Here is a 14,824-nt window from a genome sequence, read left to right on the forward strand (position 1 = left end):
CTACACCACTGGGCCAGCCCCTCCTTTGTCTATTTTTACACTGGAATTTAAAAAAATTATTATTTAGGGGCCGGCCTCATGGCTGAGTGGTTAGTTCACACGCTCTGCTTTGGCGGCCCAGGGTTTCACCAGTTCTGATCCCAGGCACAGACATGGCACCACTCATCAAGCCGTGCTGAGGCGGCGTCCCACAGTCCACAACTAGAAGGACCCACAACTAAAAATACACAACTATGTACCAGGGGGCTTTGGGAGAAAAAGGAAAAATAAAATCTAAAAAAAAAAAATTCTTATATAGTTGTAAGAGCTTTCTATGTAATCTTAACACAGAATATTGTCTTCTATGGGCAACGCCCTTCCAAGGACTGCCCTCAGGCTGGCGGCCCTGCGCAGCGTGCTTTTGCAGAGAGCACGAAGTGCCTGGAGGGGGATGGCACCCTGCAGAGTCCCCCCCCCCCCCAGAGGCTGGGACTCTGTCTGAGACGGCACCTTGGCTCCCTTCCCTTCTCCGTCCTGCTTCCCTCTTCCCTCCACTGGTTCCTCTCGTGATCGCCTTTTCAACAAGTCACTTGCACTTAATCTTCACCGCCATGCTTGCTTCTAGGGGAAGTTGACCTCAGAGAGAGCCTGGATGGCTGAGGAACTGAAAGGAAGTCAGTGTTGCTGGAAGTCAGGGACCGTGGAGCTGAGGGAATAAGGCGGGGTTAGAGGGTGGGTGGAGGCCTGGCCACACGGGGCTCCGTGGATCACGGCGAGGGGTGGGTTTCTATCCGGACAGCCACGGGACGCCACTGGGCAGTGTTAAGCGGGGACTGACGTTACTTTATATTTTGCAAGTTCCCTCTAGTTTCTGTGTGGAGGACGGATGAAAGGGGCCCACGTGGCTGCAGGAAGATCCTTGAGGATACTGTTTTAGCTGTTCCTGGGAGAGCGGGTGGAGGCTGCTCTGAGGGTGGGGAGGTGGAGGGAGAGAGAAGTGGAAAGTTAGAGGAGATGGCGGGGGGTGGATGTAGGGCCTGTTGGGAAGTGTAAGGACAGCTTGCAGGTTTCCAGCCTGGGCACCTAGGCGGATGGTGAGGGCACAGAGAGGGGCCGGGGTGGGAGAGGAGACAGGGTTCCACACACAAGGCGACACAGTTGGCCATGCCTGGTCTGGCCCAATCCCCCCATTTCACAAACGAGGAAAGTGAGGCCTGAGGAGGTGCGGTGGTTCACCAGGGTCCCTCATCGTGCCCCAGAGGGGAATGGGACCCCAGGAGTCCTGCCACCCAGCCAGAGCACTTATTCTCCAGGGGGCCCACTGACTCCCGCCTCAAAGAGCTATTTTTCAGCTGGGAGGAGGGGGTTGGGGCCAGACGGGTTTGTCCTGGGCTGGAAGGCAGTTTACAGCCCCCAGAGAACAAACATGTCTGTTTGGTGAGGGCAGGCTGTGCCCTGACCCCAGCCAGCTGTCCTGCCGGGGTCTGGTGTGGGTGACTTGAGGGTGTGAGGGGGTGGCCGCCTGTCTCAGAGGGGCTGACAAGAGGGAGGCCCATCTGCTCCCCTGGCTTTGGCAAGGATCAGAACTGGGCCCAGATGCTGAGGTTTCCCCTTCTCCATCCCTCTTCTTGCTATGTGACCTTAGGCAAGTCACCTCCCCTCTCCTGTCTTCTGTCTTCTCATCTGTAAAGTGGGGACATCCTAGAGTATGACTTTTGTGCCCTCGGGTTGAATATCAGATGAGGAAATGGATGGACAAAAGAGTACTTTGTAAACTGTAAAGTGCCTAAACTTCTCTTTGGGCTCCGTCCTACCTCTGCCTCAGGCCTCTGCCCAATGGGGTTCTCAGGCTTTGCTCCCTCACCAGACAGCCACCCCTCTGGAGAGGAAAAAGGCCTGGTGTGCAGCTCGAGGATCCCAAAATCTTATTATCCTGGCCCAGCAGGCTTGACAAACCCATCAAACAGTTGGGGAAAACTGAGGACCAGAGAGGGGAAGCAACCTGCCTGGGGTCACGCAGGCAGTCGGCCTCGGGGCAGAAGTGGCACGTGAGGTCCCTGACTCCCAGGCCACTCTCCTCCTACCACCCCTAGCCCACCACCCTTGAGCTGGAAAAAAGGGCTCCCATCTCAGTGGGATATTCACAGACTTGTCAGTGGCAGACTTGGGGTTCCCTGTCTGACCCGCCTTCTTCCCGCCAGAACAGGCTCAAACTTCCTAAAAATCCCACAGAGGGACATGGCCCCTCTGCCTCCCCGGCAGCCTGTAGGGGCTGAGGCTCTGCCAACGCAAAACTATGGCGTCACCAGTGGGGACTCTCTGGGGAGCCCACGCCACGCCCCCATGCTGGGCGGGCTAGGGCAAAAGTCAACAAATCAGGTCTCTTTGGCCTTCGAGAGACAACTAGGGATCCAGAAAACAAATTAGGGAATTCACATAATTCAAATTGTCATTCATTGGTGGCCTCTGGAGAAATGTCTTCTGTGACTTGTTAGGTAATGAAAGCAGGGGCTGGCCCGGCTGGCGCCAAAGTATAAGACTAGATACCATTTAACAAGCACTTACGAGGCTCCACACACTTTAGCTCATTTAATTCTTACAGCAAGCCTCTGAGGTCTGAGTATTCTCATGTCACAGGTGAGGAAACTGAGGCACAGAGAGGTAGCGGAACTTGGCCAAGGACTCACAGCCTGTGAGGGGTGGAGGCTGGGCGGGAAGCCCATCTGTCCAACTCCAGAGCTATGTGACTGACCACTGTGCCACACTGCCTTGAGTGCTACCGGAGATGGGATGTAACTGCTAGTGCTGCCCAAAGGACCACGCCCGGCCCAACCACAGCCCCTGGGTACAGGGCGGTGGCCAGACACAGCAGGACTTCTGAGGGGACCAAGTCCATGGCCACTGCAGAACCAGCAACCAGCCCAGGCGTGTCGGAGGCTGAGTCTGAAGCATCGGCGTTGTATCAAGTCCCAGCTCTGCCACTCACTGCGTGGCCCTGGGAGAGGCACTGCCAAACCTCTCTGAGCCTCCGTTTCCTCCTCAGTAAAACGGGCTGAAATCAGTCTTGTCTTCATAGCATTGCTGTGCAAAATTCGCTGAGCCCTGGGAAGTTTTTAAAGGGCTTAGCACCAAGCCAGGACAAAGGAAATGCAGAATAAATGTTAGCAATTAATATTATTCTTCATTATCTTTATTTTTTTTTTTAAAGATTTTATTTTTTCCTTTTTCTCCCCAAAGCCCCCCGGTACATAGTTGTGTATTCTTCGTTGTGGGTTCCTCTAGTTGTGGCATGTGGGACGCTGCCTCAGCGTGGTCTGACGAGCAGTGCCATGTCCGCGCCCAGGATTCGAACCGTCGAAACACTGGGCCGCCTGCAGCGGAGCGCACGAACTTAACCACTCGGCCACGGGGCCAGCCCCTCTTCATTATCTTTATATATTATTCATTGTATTTCATTTCTGCATCTCCTTCTCCCCCAGGGGCTGCTATGAGTAGACGAGTTGTTGGGGTTCAGTTCTTTTTGGAGACAGAGGGATGTACAAGATGGCTTTGGGGACTGCGCCCTCACTAGGATTCTTGGACCATCCATCTCGCTCAGCCCCCCTCATCCCTAGCAGTAGCTGTGGTCGCTCAGAAGTCAGTTTCCATCCTTGCACTCCAGGTACCCTGGCTCCCTGCCTGTGGTCCCCACTGGCTGGATGCTGTTGCTGTGGCAACAGCATTTTAAGAGCCTTCGGCTCCCCTCTGAGGCGACAGGCACGGATGGAGATGGGCTGATCAAACACCGCTTGCATCCCCAGGCCTGTCTGGATGGAAGACGGGAGACTGGGATGCAAGAATCAGAGCTGGCTTGGGTGGGGGCCAGCTCAGACCCCAGCCCCAAATGTTTCCCAACAGCGTCCCTCACCTCGCTGAGTCAATGGGAAATACCTGAGCAGCTGGTTACAAACGCAGATTCCAGCCACTCCTGGCCCCAAGGGTCTGATTTTAATTATCTGGGGTGGGTTCCCCTAGGAAGCTGCCTTTGATCAGCCTTGCTCGTGGTTCTGAGGCAGACAGGCCTCAGACCACACTTGACGAAATCTTGAGTCTTGGAAGATTCTTGAAGCCACTGTGGGTATTGAGGTTTGTGTGGCTGTCTGCTGAGATGACTCCTGAGAAGCCCTGTTTGTCCTCATTGGCCTGTTCCAGTGCTGCCTGCCCCTATTCCATAGCCTCATTTGTGGGAGGATGTGCGCTCCACCCTCTTCCCAGAGCCAGGAAAATTCCAGGGCTGGGCGGCCAGAAGGCCGTCTTGGTAATGCATCCTAAGGCAGAGATGTGGGCGCACTTTCCAGCATAATGATGTTCAGGGGAGGCTCTAGCAGGGCGGTTGAGAGGCTGGCTCTCTTCTAGACACTCTGACATCAGAGATGTAAAGGCCTCTCCCTCGGGCCCCCGCACCACCTGCTGAATGGGGACGTGGCTCCCTACCCCCTCGCCCGACCCCAACCACCAGCAGAACCCTGTGATGCTGGGCACCAGAGACTGTGCCTAAAGAAAGGTGGGGACCTGTGGGGGAGTGGATGCAGAGCCTGAGGAGTGGTGGGGAGGGGAAGAAGACAGAGAACATCGGAGGGCGAGAGTCCTTACTCTCCGGAGGGCAAGGACAAGACTGTGGGGTTCCTTGACTTTGAGACCGATGGCCCGTGTCAGTTGGAGGAGCCCAGGGAGACAGAGTAGAGAGGGCAGCAGACATTCCATCGCCCTTACCCTTCTGTGGGCACTAACTGGCTGCCAGCAGGTGATTCTCTTCACCGGAGGCCAATGGCGCCAGCGAATAAATAGCACACGGTAATTTACTTGACAACAACACCCTTTATTCCCTCCCCAGACTCGCCTCCCTACGCCTCCACCAGGGGTTCCTGGGATCACAGCCAAATAGATGTGCCCTCGAATCCTTGTCTTGAGGTTTGTTTCCATGGGACCCTGAGACAAGGCGCCCCTCCGGCATCTCCCCACCCATGGTTCTGTATGAGGGCAACTCTGCCCCTTGCTCTCCAAGGGGAAGCTGTGTGCCCCTGAACTCCAGGCGGGCATCGGGCCTGCCTATGACTGACACCCCTGGAAGGGTCCGTACCAGCAGCTCTTTCCACAATGAGACCCAGGGCCCGTGAAGCCAACCACCTGCTCCACTGCATCCTGCCTTGACCTCTCTCTCACCGTCGTCAATGTGCGTAAGTCGGATCTTCCTGGAGTTTTCTGGAGCCGGGAGCGGGTCCAGGTGCTCTTCCCCCCAGCACAGGCCAAACACACTGAGGGCTCAGGAGCCATGTCTCCATGGGATCGGCCAGGGCTCCCCAGCTCCCTCTGCAGCTGGGCCCCAGCCCAGCTACCCCCTGGAGCCTGGTGACATGGTGGGGGCTCCCAGCTAGAGGGATGCTGGGGGACTTGTCTGTGGCGAGTCCTCCAGAGACGTCTGGGAGTCTGTCCCCTCTGAGGAGAAGCTGCCCCCAGTGGGGCGGGGGCTCTGACCCTGCCTGGTGAGCCGCTGCCAGGAGAAGAGTGTGGCAAGAGACCATTCAGGGGCAGGATCAAGGGGTTCACGGGGGCCCTCACCATCCTCAGCCTCTACAGCCTGGCCAGCTTCCCTGGGCTGGGGGCCCACCAGGAAATTTCTGTTGCGCCCCACTCTGGGGGCCCAAGGAGGCCAACAAGATTTGGGTGAACTGTCCAGGCCCAGTGGGTGCTGGAGGGGCAGGTCCCGCTTTCCCTTAGAGGTGACCTCTGCATTCAGACCCTGGCCCTTGGTGGCTGCCCCTCTTCGCTCCGGGTGTGCCGAGTGGGCAGTGGGACCCGCTGGGCACGGACAGTGGGCCATGGCCTTCTTCAGGAGGGTCTGGATCTCCTCGTGTCTCACCCGGGCCTCCTCCCACAGGTCCTGGCCCAGGCCTTCCCGGCTCAGGGAGGCCACCTGCAGCCCCATGGCCGTGAGCTTCTCCTCAGGGAACTCGGACGCCAGTCGCTGCAGGTAGCGGTGCAGGCGGCGCTGGTCCCCAGGGCTGGTCCTTTGGGCCTTGCCCAGCCTGAGCTGCGTCATCAGGTCCTGACAGTCCCTGTGGAACCAGGTCATCTGGGAGATAAGCAGAGAGGGAGTGGGGCTGTGGGGGCTCGGTGTGGACAGGGACATGCCTCTCGGAGCAGAGAGGGGACCTGAAGAATAAATATTGCTGGATCGAGTTAATAACAAGTACCCAATCAATGAGAGGGGCCCCTCAGCGTGGCCATGATTTCCCCCGCTGACAATGATGACAGTGGGCTTCCTCTCTTCCCAGGACACACACGCCTGCCAGCAGGAAAGAGTCCCCAGCACCCCTGGGATCTTCGGGCACCGGCTGATAGACCTCGGGGCCAGCAAGCACTTACCCTTTCTGGGGCTCAGTGTCTCCTCCTGTAAAATGGGAGGTTGTGCCAGAGGATCATGAAAAGGCTTTTGAGTGCTGAAAACTTGGATGCTGGAATTGTGCGAACCCCTTATGAGAGGGGCTGAGAGAGGGGGCCGGCTGACGTTTATTTGCCAGGCTCTCTTGTGTCTCATGTGTGACACACAGAACTGTACCCGCAGCCCATTTTATGGAGGAGGAAACCGAGGCTCAGAGACATGAAATCACCTGCCCCAGATCCCAAGTCAGGGAGGAGCTGGGTTTGAACTCAGATCTCTCCGGCTTTCCAGACAGCATCTTCCAAGCAGCTCCTAGCACAGAGAAACTGGCCCAGGTAGAGTCGCACCCCTGCAGTCACCAGTGACAGTCAGCAGACCCAGCCCCGAGGCCCCTCCCTCTAGGCCCTGCGCCCCATTTTGGGTTTCTGCCACTCACCCAAAATATCTGCAGGCTGCAAAGGAGCCAAGCCGTTCCCAGCAGCGTGTGAAAAACATAATCTTTCTCTCCATTAATTTAGAAGCCGACAGCGAGCTGTTAGCTTGTGGGATTGGAGAGCCATTTTCTCCAAGGAAACCGTCTTTCCGTGGATTAAGGGAATTGTCTTTAGATAAATGGCTTCCTATTGGTGGAAGCACATGGAGCTCACGGCCGCGGAAGGGCTCCATAAATCTCCGTTAGCCCCACAACTGTGGTATTATTATTTAGTGCCCAAGCCGCTGCCCGCACGCCCTCCACCCGGGGCTGGGCCCCGCGCTGGGCTGTCCTGTCTGTGTGTCTGTCTGTCTGGGACTCCATCTTCCAGGCCGAGCTGGACAGAGATGGAGAGCACCTCGGAAATCATCTCGCCCGACCCCTTGTTGTGTGGATTAAAATTCCACGCCAGAGAGAAGGGGCCTGCGCAGGTCAAGCAGCGGGGACGGCCATGGCGGGGCTTGGGGTCAGAGCTGCCACCTCCTGTGCCATTTCGAGGCAAGGGTCAGACTCCACCCTCACACACTTACCCCCCGCCTGCCTTCCTCTCCTAACTCGTACTCTTCCTCCCACCTCTTGGCCTGTCGTCCTCAGCATTTCCGAGCCCCCTGGGCGCTGGCCCTGTGCTGGGCACTGCGGACAGGACCAGGAGCAGGACCAGTCAGCCCCGGCCGCCGCCTCTGGGAGGTCACTCACAGGTGACAGACGAGGGACAAGCAGGTGACGAGGCAGCAGGATAACGTCAGATCACAAAGGGCACCAGGAAACGATAAACACAGTGTGATGAGAGAGAACGGGGGTGGGATCTGGGTGTCAGGATGGGGTTCTCGGAGGAGGGGACACATGAGCCAGAGCACTGAAGAAAGACAAGAGACCGTCCGGTGGAGGGGAAGAGCGTTCCCAGCTGAGGGAACAGCAACTGCAAAGGCCTCAGAGCTGGACTAAGCTTAGTTTCTCCAGGGAAGGCCAAGGGGCTGAAATTAGTAAGCAAGGGAGAGAAGCTTCCAGACACCCTTAAGCCATGAGGCATTACTACCCCTCCCACCACTACTGATAATAATATTGATGTTAATAATAATCGTTCCAAATTTGAGCAAAGCTGGGGGGTTACTTACGTTTAAATTAATTCTCCCACTACCAGGCACTAGAGCTGGATGGTCTGGGTTTGAATCTTAGCTCTGCCACTTCTTAGCTGTGTGACCCTGGGTGAGTTATTTGACCTCTCTGTGTCTCCTTGAGTGTAAAATGGGCATAGTAATAGTGCCTGCCTCATAGGGTTGGCGTGACAACGAAACGATATGCAAAATGACAGGAACAGAGGGCCTGCCACGTAGTAAGAACAACATAAGCATGGGTTGCTGTTATTATTATAGTCATTATTATTGACGAGGAGCTGAGGCCCAGAGCAGTGAAGACTAGCGTTGAGGTCACACAGCCCCTGTAGGCGTAAGTCGCCTTTGACTCAGTCTCAGATCCAACCCCTGCCTCGCTCTACTGCACAGCTGGGAGTGGGGCATCCCATCGCAATCACTGCCCACATCCGCCTCCCTTGCCTGCTGCCCCAGAGAGACAGAGAGCGGCCTGTTCTCCTGGCGCCCCAGGCGTGAGTTGACCGGGGTCCCTCCTGCTGCACTCTGAAGCGTCCTGTGTTCTCTGTCCCCTATGTGCTGGGTCAGCGTGACAGCTGGGAGAAGGGGTCAGCCTCTTCCCACACTCTGTCCTCGGTGGTGAGTGCGAGGGGCGGCTGAGGGCACTGGGCTGGGGCCAGAGATGTGGGTTCCTGACCCAGCTGGGTTACAGCTCCCTCGGGAGCTCAGTTTCCCCATCGGAAAACCGAGGGGTTTGGCTTCATGGTCTTAGGAAGGGTGGGGCTCTTCGGGCAAATCCTGCTGGACCACAGACCCTCTGGGAAACCTCGAGCAAGTCACTGTCCTCTTTGGGCCTCAGTTTCCTCATCTGTGAAATGGAAACCATGTTGGTGCCCCTCCCTTATAAAGATATGGTGAGAATTAAGTCAGGCAGGGTTTGTGAAGCACCCACAGGAGGGCCTGGGTGGAGGACACAGTCGATAATGTGGGCTCCCGCCTAAGGGTCACCTAATCTTCACCATCCTCATGCTGCTGGGACATGGGAGTTGGCTGCCACCCCCCCACCTTCGGAGAAGAATACGGGGCATGTTGTGGGGCGCAGACACATCTGTGTTCAAATCCCAGCTCTTCCTTCCTCCAGCTGTGTGGCCTTGGGCAAAGTGCTTCCGTCTCTGGGCCTCAGTTTCCGCATCTGTAGGATGGGGCTGATTAACCGTGGCACACTGGGCTGCTGGGAGATGAAGATGCAGTTCCTCTCGCCTCCCACCCCAACTCTGCGCTCGCCCCCCACGTACACACACAGTGGCGCTACCCCACCCCCCCCCCCCCCCGCCTCCTGGCCAAACTCTGGTTCCTGGTGAAGACTGAGGCCTCTGTTCTGAGGGTGCTCAGGGCAGCCTCTGGGCCCAGCCTCAGCTGACTGCGCCCTCCTCCCCCGGCGCCCCCACCTTGTGCAGGGCAAGGTGAGACAGAGGAAAGAGCGCTCGAATGGTGCCATGGGCTTGCTGTGTGACCTTGGCTAAGTGACAGTCCTTCTCTGATCCTGCTTCCCCAACTCTGCCACAGAGGCGGGGCACGAGGTCAAGGTTCTCAGCCTGGTCCTGACCCCTGACGTCGCCTGCAGAAATCCATGTGTGGAGGAGTCTATGGCTTTGACGGGATGCTCAGAAATCCCCGGGCTCCTGCCCCTAATCCCAGAGTTGAAGAAGCAGGTGATTCCTGAGGGTCCTTTGAGAGCTGACACCAGGTCAGTGAGAGGCTGCCTGGTGTAGTGGGACAAGCTGGGGTCAGGGGTCACCCGCCCTGGTTAGGAAGGTGACTTAACCTCGCAAACCCTGTTTCCCTTCTGGAAAACACGGGTCATGCTTTCTCCCACTCAAGGGACGACGGGAATGAATCATGCAAAGAGCCTCGTGCTGTGTCTAGGCCGCTCCCTGCCCCCCCCCCCCACCGGGCCTCGTGGGGGTTGCGGGGGTGTCTGTGCAGGCGGGCCGCAGGGCTCACCCTCTTGCAGAAGTGGTGTAGGTGCAGCTGCGTCTCCAGGTCTGTGCGCTGCCGCTCGGCCGCCATGTAGAAGTGGGTCAGCTTAGCCTGGAAGGCCCGCTGGGTGGCGGCGAAGGCGGCCAGCTCTGGGAGCTCGGCTCCTCCCGCCTCTCCGGCCCCTCCTGCAGCTCCCAGCAGGGCCGCCTGCTTAGACAGCTCCAGGCCGCGCCGGTACTGGGCCTGAGCGGGGAGAGTGGGGGGTCCACTCAGCTCCCGCCTGGGCTGCAACCTCCCGCTACCCGCTGCCGAGTCTGAGACTCCCTGAGCCTCAGTTTCCCCATCTATACAAGGGAGACTCAGGCCCTTGCCCAGGCCGCTCACTTCCTCTAGCTGGACTCTGCTTAGTGTCACCTCCTTCTGGGAAACTTCCCTGACCCCAACGTCTTCGTGTCCCCACAGTCGTCCCTTTCTGCCTGTTTCCCTGTTTGTCCCCCGCCCCCATCCCCTGGCCTGGGCTTTCCCTGAGGGCTGAAACAGAGGCTCAATCACCCTGTGCCCAGGACCCAGTGCACCAAGGACGCAGATTCCCCAGCCCTGCTCTCTGGGGCTGACTTTGTAGGCCCAGGGTGGGACCCTGGAATCAGCATTTTAAGAAGCCCTCAGAGATTCTGAGATTGGTCATCTGTGGACTTGGGGGTCCTGGAAGGCTTCCTGGAGGAGACACCATCTAAGCGGAACCATTTGTGATCTGCGCTGGCCTCCTCACTGTCTCTGGAAGCTTCCTCGCACTTTCCCACCTCCGCCGTGCGGTCCTGCCGTGCCGCCCCCTCTGCGCCCCTCCCTCTGCTCGGGTGTTGCTCCTCAGTTTCCGAACGCACTGCAGCCTGCAGGAAGAAGTCCTCAAACGCCGCGTGGGCCTGCTCCACCGTCTCCAGGCTTCCGTCCCGGGGGGTCAGCGCTCGCAGGCACCGGCTTCCTTCCTGCTCCATCCAGTTGCTGACCTGGGGCGGGGCAGGAGGTCTGGACGTGAGGGGGCTGCCGGGAGACGGCCCCTGGCCAGCGCCCCACCTTCCGGGGAGGCCACTGGCCTGGACGGAAACCCTCCCAGTTCTGGGGGGAGAACAGACACCCTGGGGAAGGGAGTGCTCTGTCATGTTCTTCAAATATCCGAAAGGGAGAGGGCTCCCTGAGTGCACCCCAGAGGGCATTTGGCCTGGCCGGTGCCCTGCACACATTAGGTGCACACTTGTCTGAATGAGTCACAGGGTGGCAAATTTCAGCTTACTCTAACCATTCGGTGCCGCCCAGTCATCAAAGGGGCAGCCTCGGGAGGGATGAGCTCCCTGTCCCTCGGGGTGTGCAAACAGTGCTGGAGAAAAGCTGCCCGCTGTAGAGGAAGGTGCATGGGCCTGCTATGAACTCACTGTGTGACTGGAGCAAGGTGCTTCCCCTCCTGGGGCCTCAGTTCATTCAGTGGCAAAATGGGGTAGACGTGAGGATTCGATCAGGCACAGGGGTGTTCTTGAACCCATGGGCAGAAGTCCTTTCTTATTCTGGGGTGTCTTAAAGGCGTGTATTCACTCACTTCATCCTCACAAAGCCCAGTGTGGCAGGAACTAAGATTATCCCCATGTAACAGATGAGGAAACCGAGGCACTGAACAGTTGAATAACTAATCTAGGGTCACACTGCCAGTAAGGGCCGGAGCCACGACCGGACCCACGCCATCTGGCTCCAGAGCGCACTGCGCCCCACGGCCCCAAGGTGACGGGACATGTTGCTCTGGGCAGCGCAGTCACACGAGGTGCTGCCAGGTGTGGGCTCCAGGATCAGACCATGGGGTGCGGCCACGGGGCCGGTGATGTAATGTCGCCTGGCCTGGGTTTTCTCATCTGTGAGCACCTTCCCCACAGCACGGGGAAGTGATGAGGCTGGTAAGCGATGCTGGGTGCAAGGGCTCTGGCCCAGCCTCGGCACACAGCTGGTCTCCCATAAGTGTAGCTTTGGGGGTTAGGTCTTCACCCATTAAGCACTTGCTGAGTGTCACGTCATGTGTCCCAAGGATGCCTGCCCGGCCGTTGAAGAACTGCCAACCTCGTGTCCTTACACCAGGGCAGAGTGCCCGGCTGGGACACGGCCTGGAACAGGACCTTCCCTGTGGGGGTTGGCCAGGCAGAAGCCGCCACCTCCCCCAGGCAAGCCTCCCCTTTCACCTGGAGGATGGCAGCTTCCAGGCGGCCCAGGCGGACGCGGAGCTCCAGCCTCCCCAGGAGGTGGTTGGACGCGGTGACCAGGACATGCAGCTGCTCGTCCATGAGGCTGTACAGAGCAGTGGCTTCAGCCAGATGACTCCTGGGAGGTGGAGGAAGGTGAGAGAAGCCTAAGATGTGACCCTCCCCAGCACTCCTGCCCAGCATAGGCCTGCCCCCTAACTCCCACCAAGCCCGTGGCCCCGGCTGGGGTATTCCAGCTGCTGACTTGCTGTGTGACCCTGGACAGGTCCCTACACCTCTCTGGGCCCAGCCTTGGCCTTCCATGGGACTGGGAGGACTAGAGGACACAGCAGGAAACCAAATGACCCTTCCTTTCCCTCGGAGGGTATGAACGGAGCTGGACAGATCCGGGTTCAAATCCCAGCCCTGCTACCTCCTGATAGTGAGGCCTTGTGCAAATTTCTTTCTGCATCTCTGTGTTTACATCTATAAGAAGTGTGGGTAACAGAACCCACCTCACAGGTTGGTTGCAGGGACTGAACCATCTCATGCCTTAGCTCTCAACCCCGGCTGCACGTGACAACCCGCCCCGGGAGCTTTAAAAATCTCGATGCCCAGGCCACCTGGGCCAAGTGCGTCAGGCTCCGAGTGTGCCCCGGACGTGAGTGCTTTCCAGAGCCCTCGGGTTTCCGGGGCCGCCCGGGCTGGGAGCCGGCCCCCCACCTTCACAGCCCTGACCACGGCGCGGGGCTCGGGGTCTGCGATTTCCCCTGCCACGGTGGAGAGCGGCTGTCAGAGGCCTCCCGCTCTGGCCTCCGTTTCTCAGATGGGAAAACTGAGGTCGGGAGAGAGGCCCCGACCCCAGCCGGGCAGTCGGGACCGGCGCCCAGCCCACGGCTTTTTCTGCACATAATTTGCAAACTTGGTCCAAGCCAGCAGGACGTAAATGGAGGGGTGTAGCTGGGACTCCAGGCGTGGCCACGCTTGGGAAAGGGAGGGTGCTCGGGCGTTCCATCACCCCTCAAATCCCGCCCACCCTCCTCTGCCCTCGGGGGTCTTACTACAGAAGGAGAAGGAGAGAGAGGGGATGGGAGGAGATCCGCTTTCCTGAGGGGGCCGCGCTGCGGGCCGCCCCATCTGACGGCCGCCCCCACAGGTCACTGCCCCCCCGCCCCAGGAAGGCGTGAGCCCCCGGGTGCGTTCGCGGGATGGACAACGCCACCCCGCCCGGCAGAGGGAGGGGGCAGGGCCGCCAGGCGGGAGCCCGGGACCGTGTGCTGGAAAACCGCGCGCGGGACTCATGTGGGGCCACAGCGCCCCCTGGTGGATCCGCCTGCGGCCAGGGGTCTGCAGGGACCTACGGCGGACTAGGCGGCTGGGGGCCCAGCAGGGAGGCGGGGACGTGCCGGGAAAGACGGTGCCAGCCCACCGGCCCGTGTGAGGGGCAAGGAGGTGACTCCACACGCCGCGCCAGCACCCGCTGCTGCCCGGCACTCACGTCAGCGTGAATCTGCCCGTGGGCGCAGCTCAGTGTGGTGCGTTCAAGATTCTGGGCCAGGCTGCCTGGGTTCGAGTCCTGGCCCACACCACATCCCAGCTGTGTGACCCTGGGCAAGTCACTTAACCTCGCTGAGCCTCAGGCTCCTCCGCTGTACAAGGAGGATAACAGCAGGATCTCCCTCATGGGTGGGGATTAAGTGAGTCAATATCTGTAAAGCCCTGAGGACAAGGCTGTGTACATCCTTAGTTCTGTGTACGTGGTGGTGAAATAAACAAACTGCTCGTTAGAAGCTGATGCAAACTTTGTAACTGTGTTTGTTCTGATGGAGAGAACAAACACAATTCTGGGGTCAGAGAAGGTGCTAGGTCCCCGAGGGTGACCAGAAACGGCCAGAGGCTGTCCTCCGATGCTCACCCCGGCTGAGGATGGCCGGGGTTGAAGAGGAGCAGCAGAGAAGGGACGGGGACCTTGCCGAGGCGTCAGTCCAGGATCTGAGCCCTATGTGTCCCCTCAGCGGGGTGGCCCCAGCTCCAGGCTCCCCAGCCAGGGAACAGGGTGGGGTGGGGGCGCAGAACCCCGGGGTCTGTACCTGACGTCGGGGTGGAAGTCCAGCTTGCTGGCCTCCTGCTGCAGCCTGGCCAGGGTGGCCCCGCCCTCCCGCTGGAGGCCCAGCAGGCCCGGGTCCCTCAGCACGGCCTCCATCAGCTCCTTGGACCTGCTCAGACACCTGGAGGCCTCCTGCCAGTGGAGGGAGGTGCCCTGAGGCCCAGTCCCCACTCTCCCTCTACAACCTTCCTGAGCTCCCCACGCCCAGATCACGCTCAACTCCCCCAGTCTGGCATTCATGGTCCTACAGGAAGTCTGTGCTTTCTCACTCTAAAACATCTCCTCAAGCCATGCCTCCTCTCATCACCGTGGCAACCTCACTGGGCCCAGTGCCATCATCTCTTGCCGGGACATCCATCCCAGCCTCTTCACCCGTCTCCTTGCCACACTCTGGCTCCCCCTGCAGTCTGTTCTCCACATGGCAGCAGGAAGGATCTCAAAGTGCCCGACTGATCATGTCCCTGCTCAAAACTCTCCAGTGGCTTCCCCGCCCACTTAGAATCAAATCACAGCCCAGCTCCTCCTTGATAGAGCCCCCCCGGACCCGGAAGATCCTTTAGT

General features: G+C 58.9%; 1 protein-coding gene across 6 annotated transcripts in view; it reads right to left on the reverse strand.

Moving 5' to 3' along the window:
• Positions 1–4,789: 4,789 nt before the first annotated feature.
• The window catches only part of KIAA1755 (KIAA1755 ortholog), a 41,237-nt gene continuing 31,202 nt past the window's right edge, over positions 4,790–14,824 (reverse strand). For 2 of the 6 annotated variants that reach the window (XM_014847181.3, XM_070485916.1), the window contains 5 exons: positions 14,247–14,395; positions 12,157–12,295; positions 10,822–10,944; positions 9,965–10,183; positions 4,790–6,091 (listed from right to left, as the gene is read on the reverse strand). In XM_014847181.3, the coding sequence (XP_014702667.2) occupies positions 5,390–6,091; positions 9,965–10,183; positions 10,822–10,944; positions 12,157–12,295; positions 14,247–14,395 (1,332 nt within the window). In that variant the 3' untranslated portion in view covers positions 4,790–5,389. Of the gene's footprint in view, positions 9,189–9,964; positions 10,184–10,821; positions 10,945–12,156; positions 12,296–14,246; positions 14,396–14,824 lie in introns of all 6 variants that reach the window. The other 4 variants (XR_011494639.1, XM_070485917.1, XM_044748433.2 and 1 more) reach the window with 4 other exon arrangements.

This window comes from Equus asinus, chromosome 15, assembly GCF_041296235.1.
Source record: "Equus asinus isolate D_3611 breed Donkey chromosome 15, EquAss-T2T_v2, whole genome shotgun sequence".
In the NCBI taxonomy this organism is placed as follows: domain Eukaryota; kingdom Metazoa; phylum Chordata; class Mammalia; order Perissodactyla; family Equidae; genus Equus; species Equus asinus.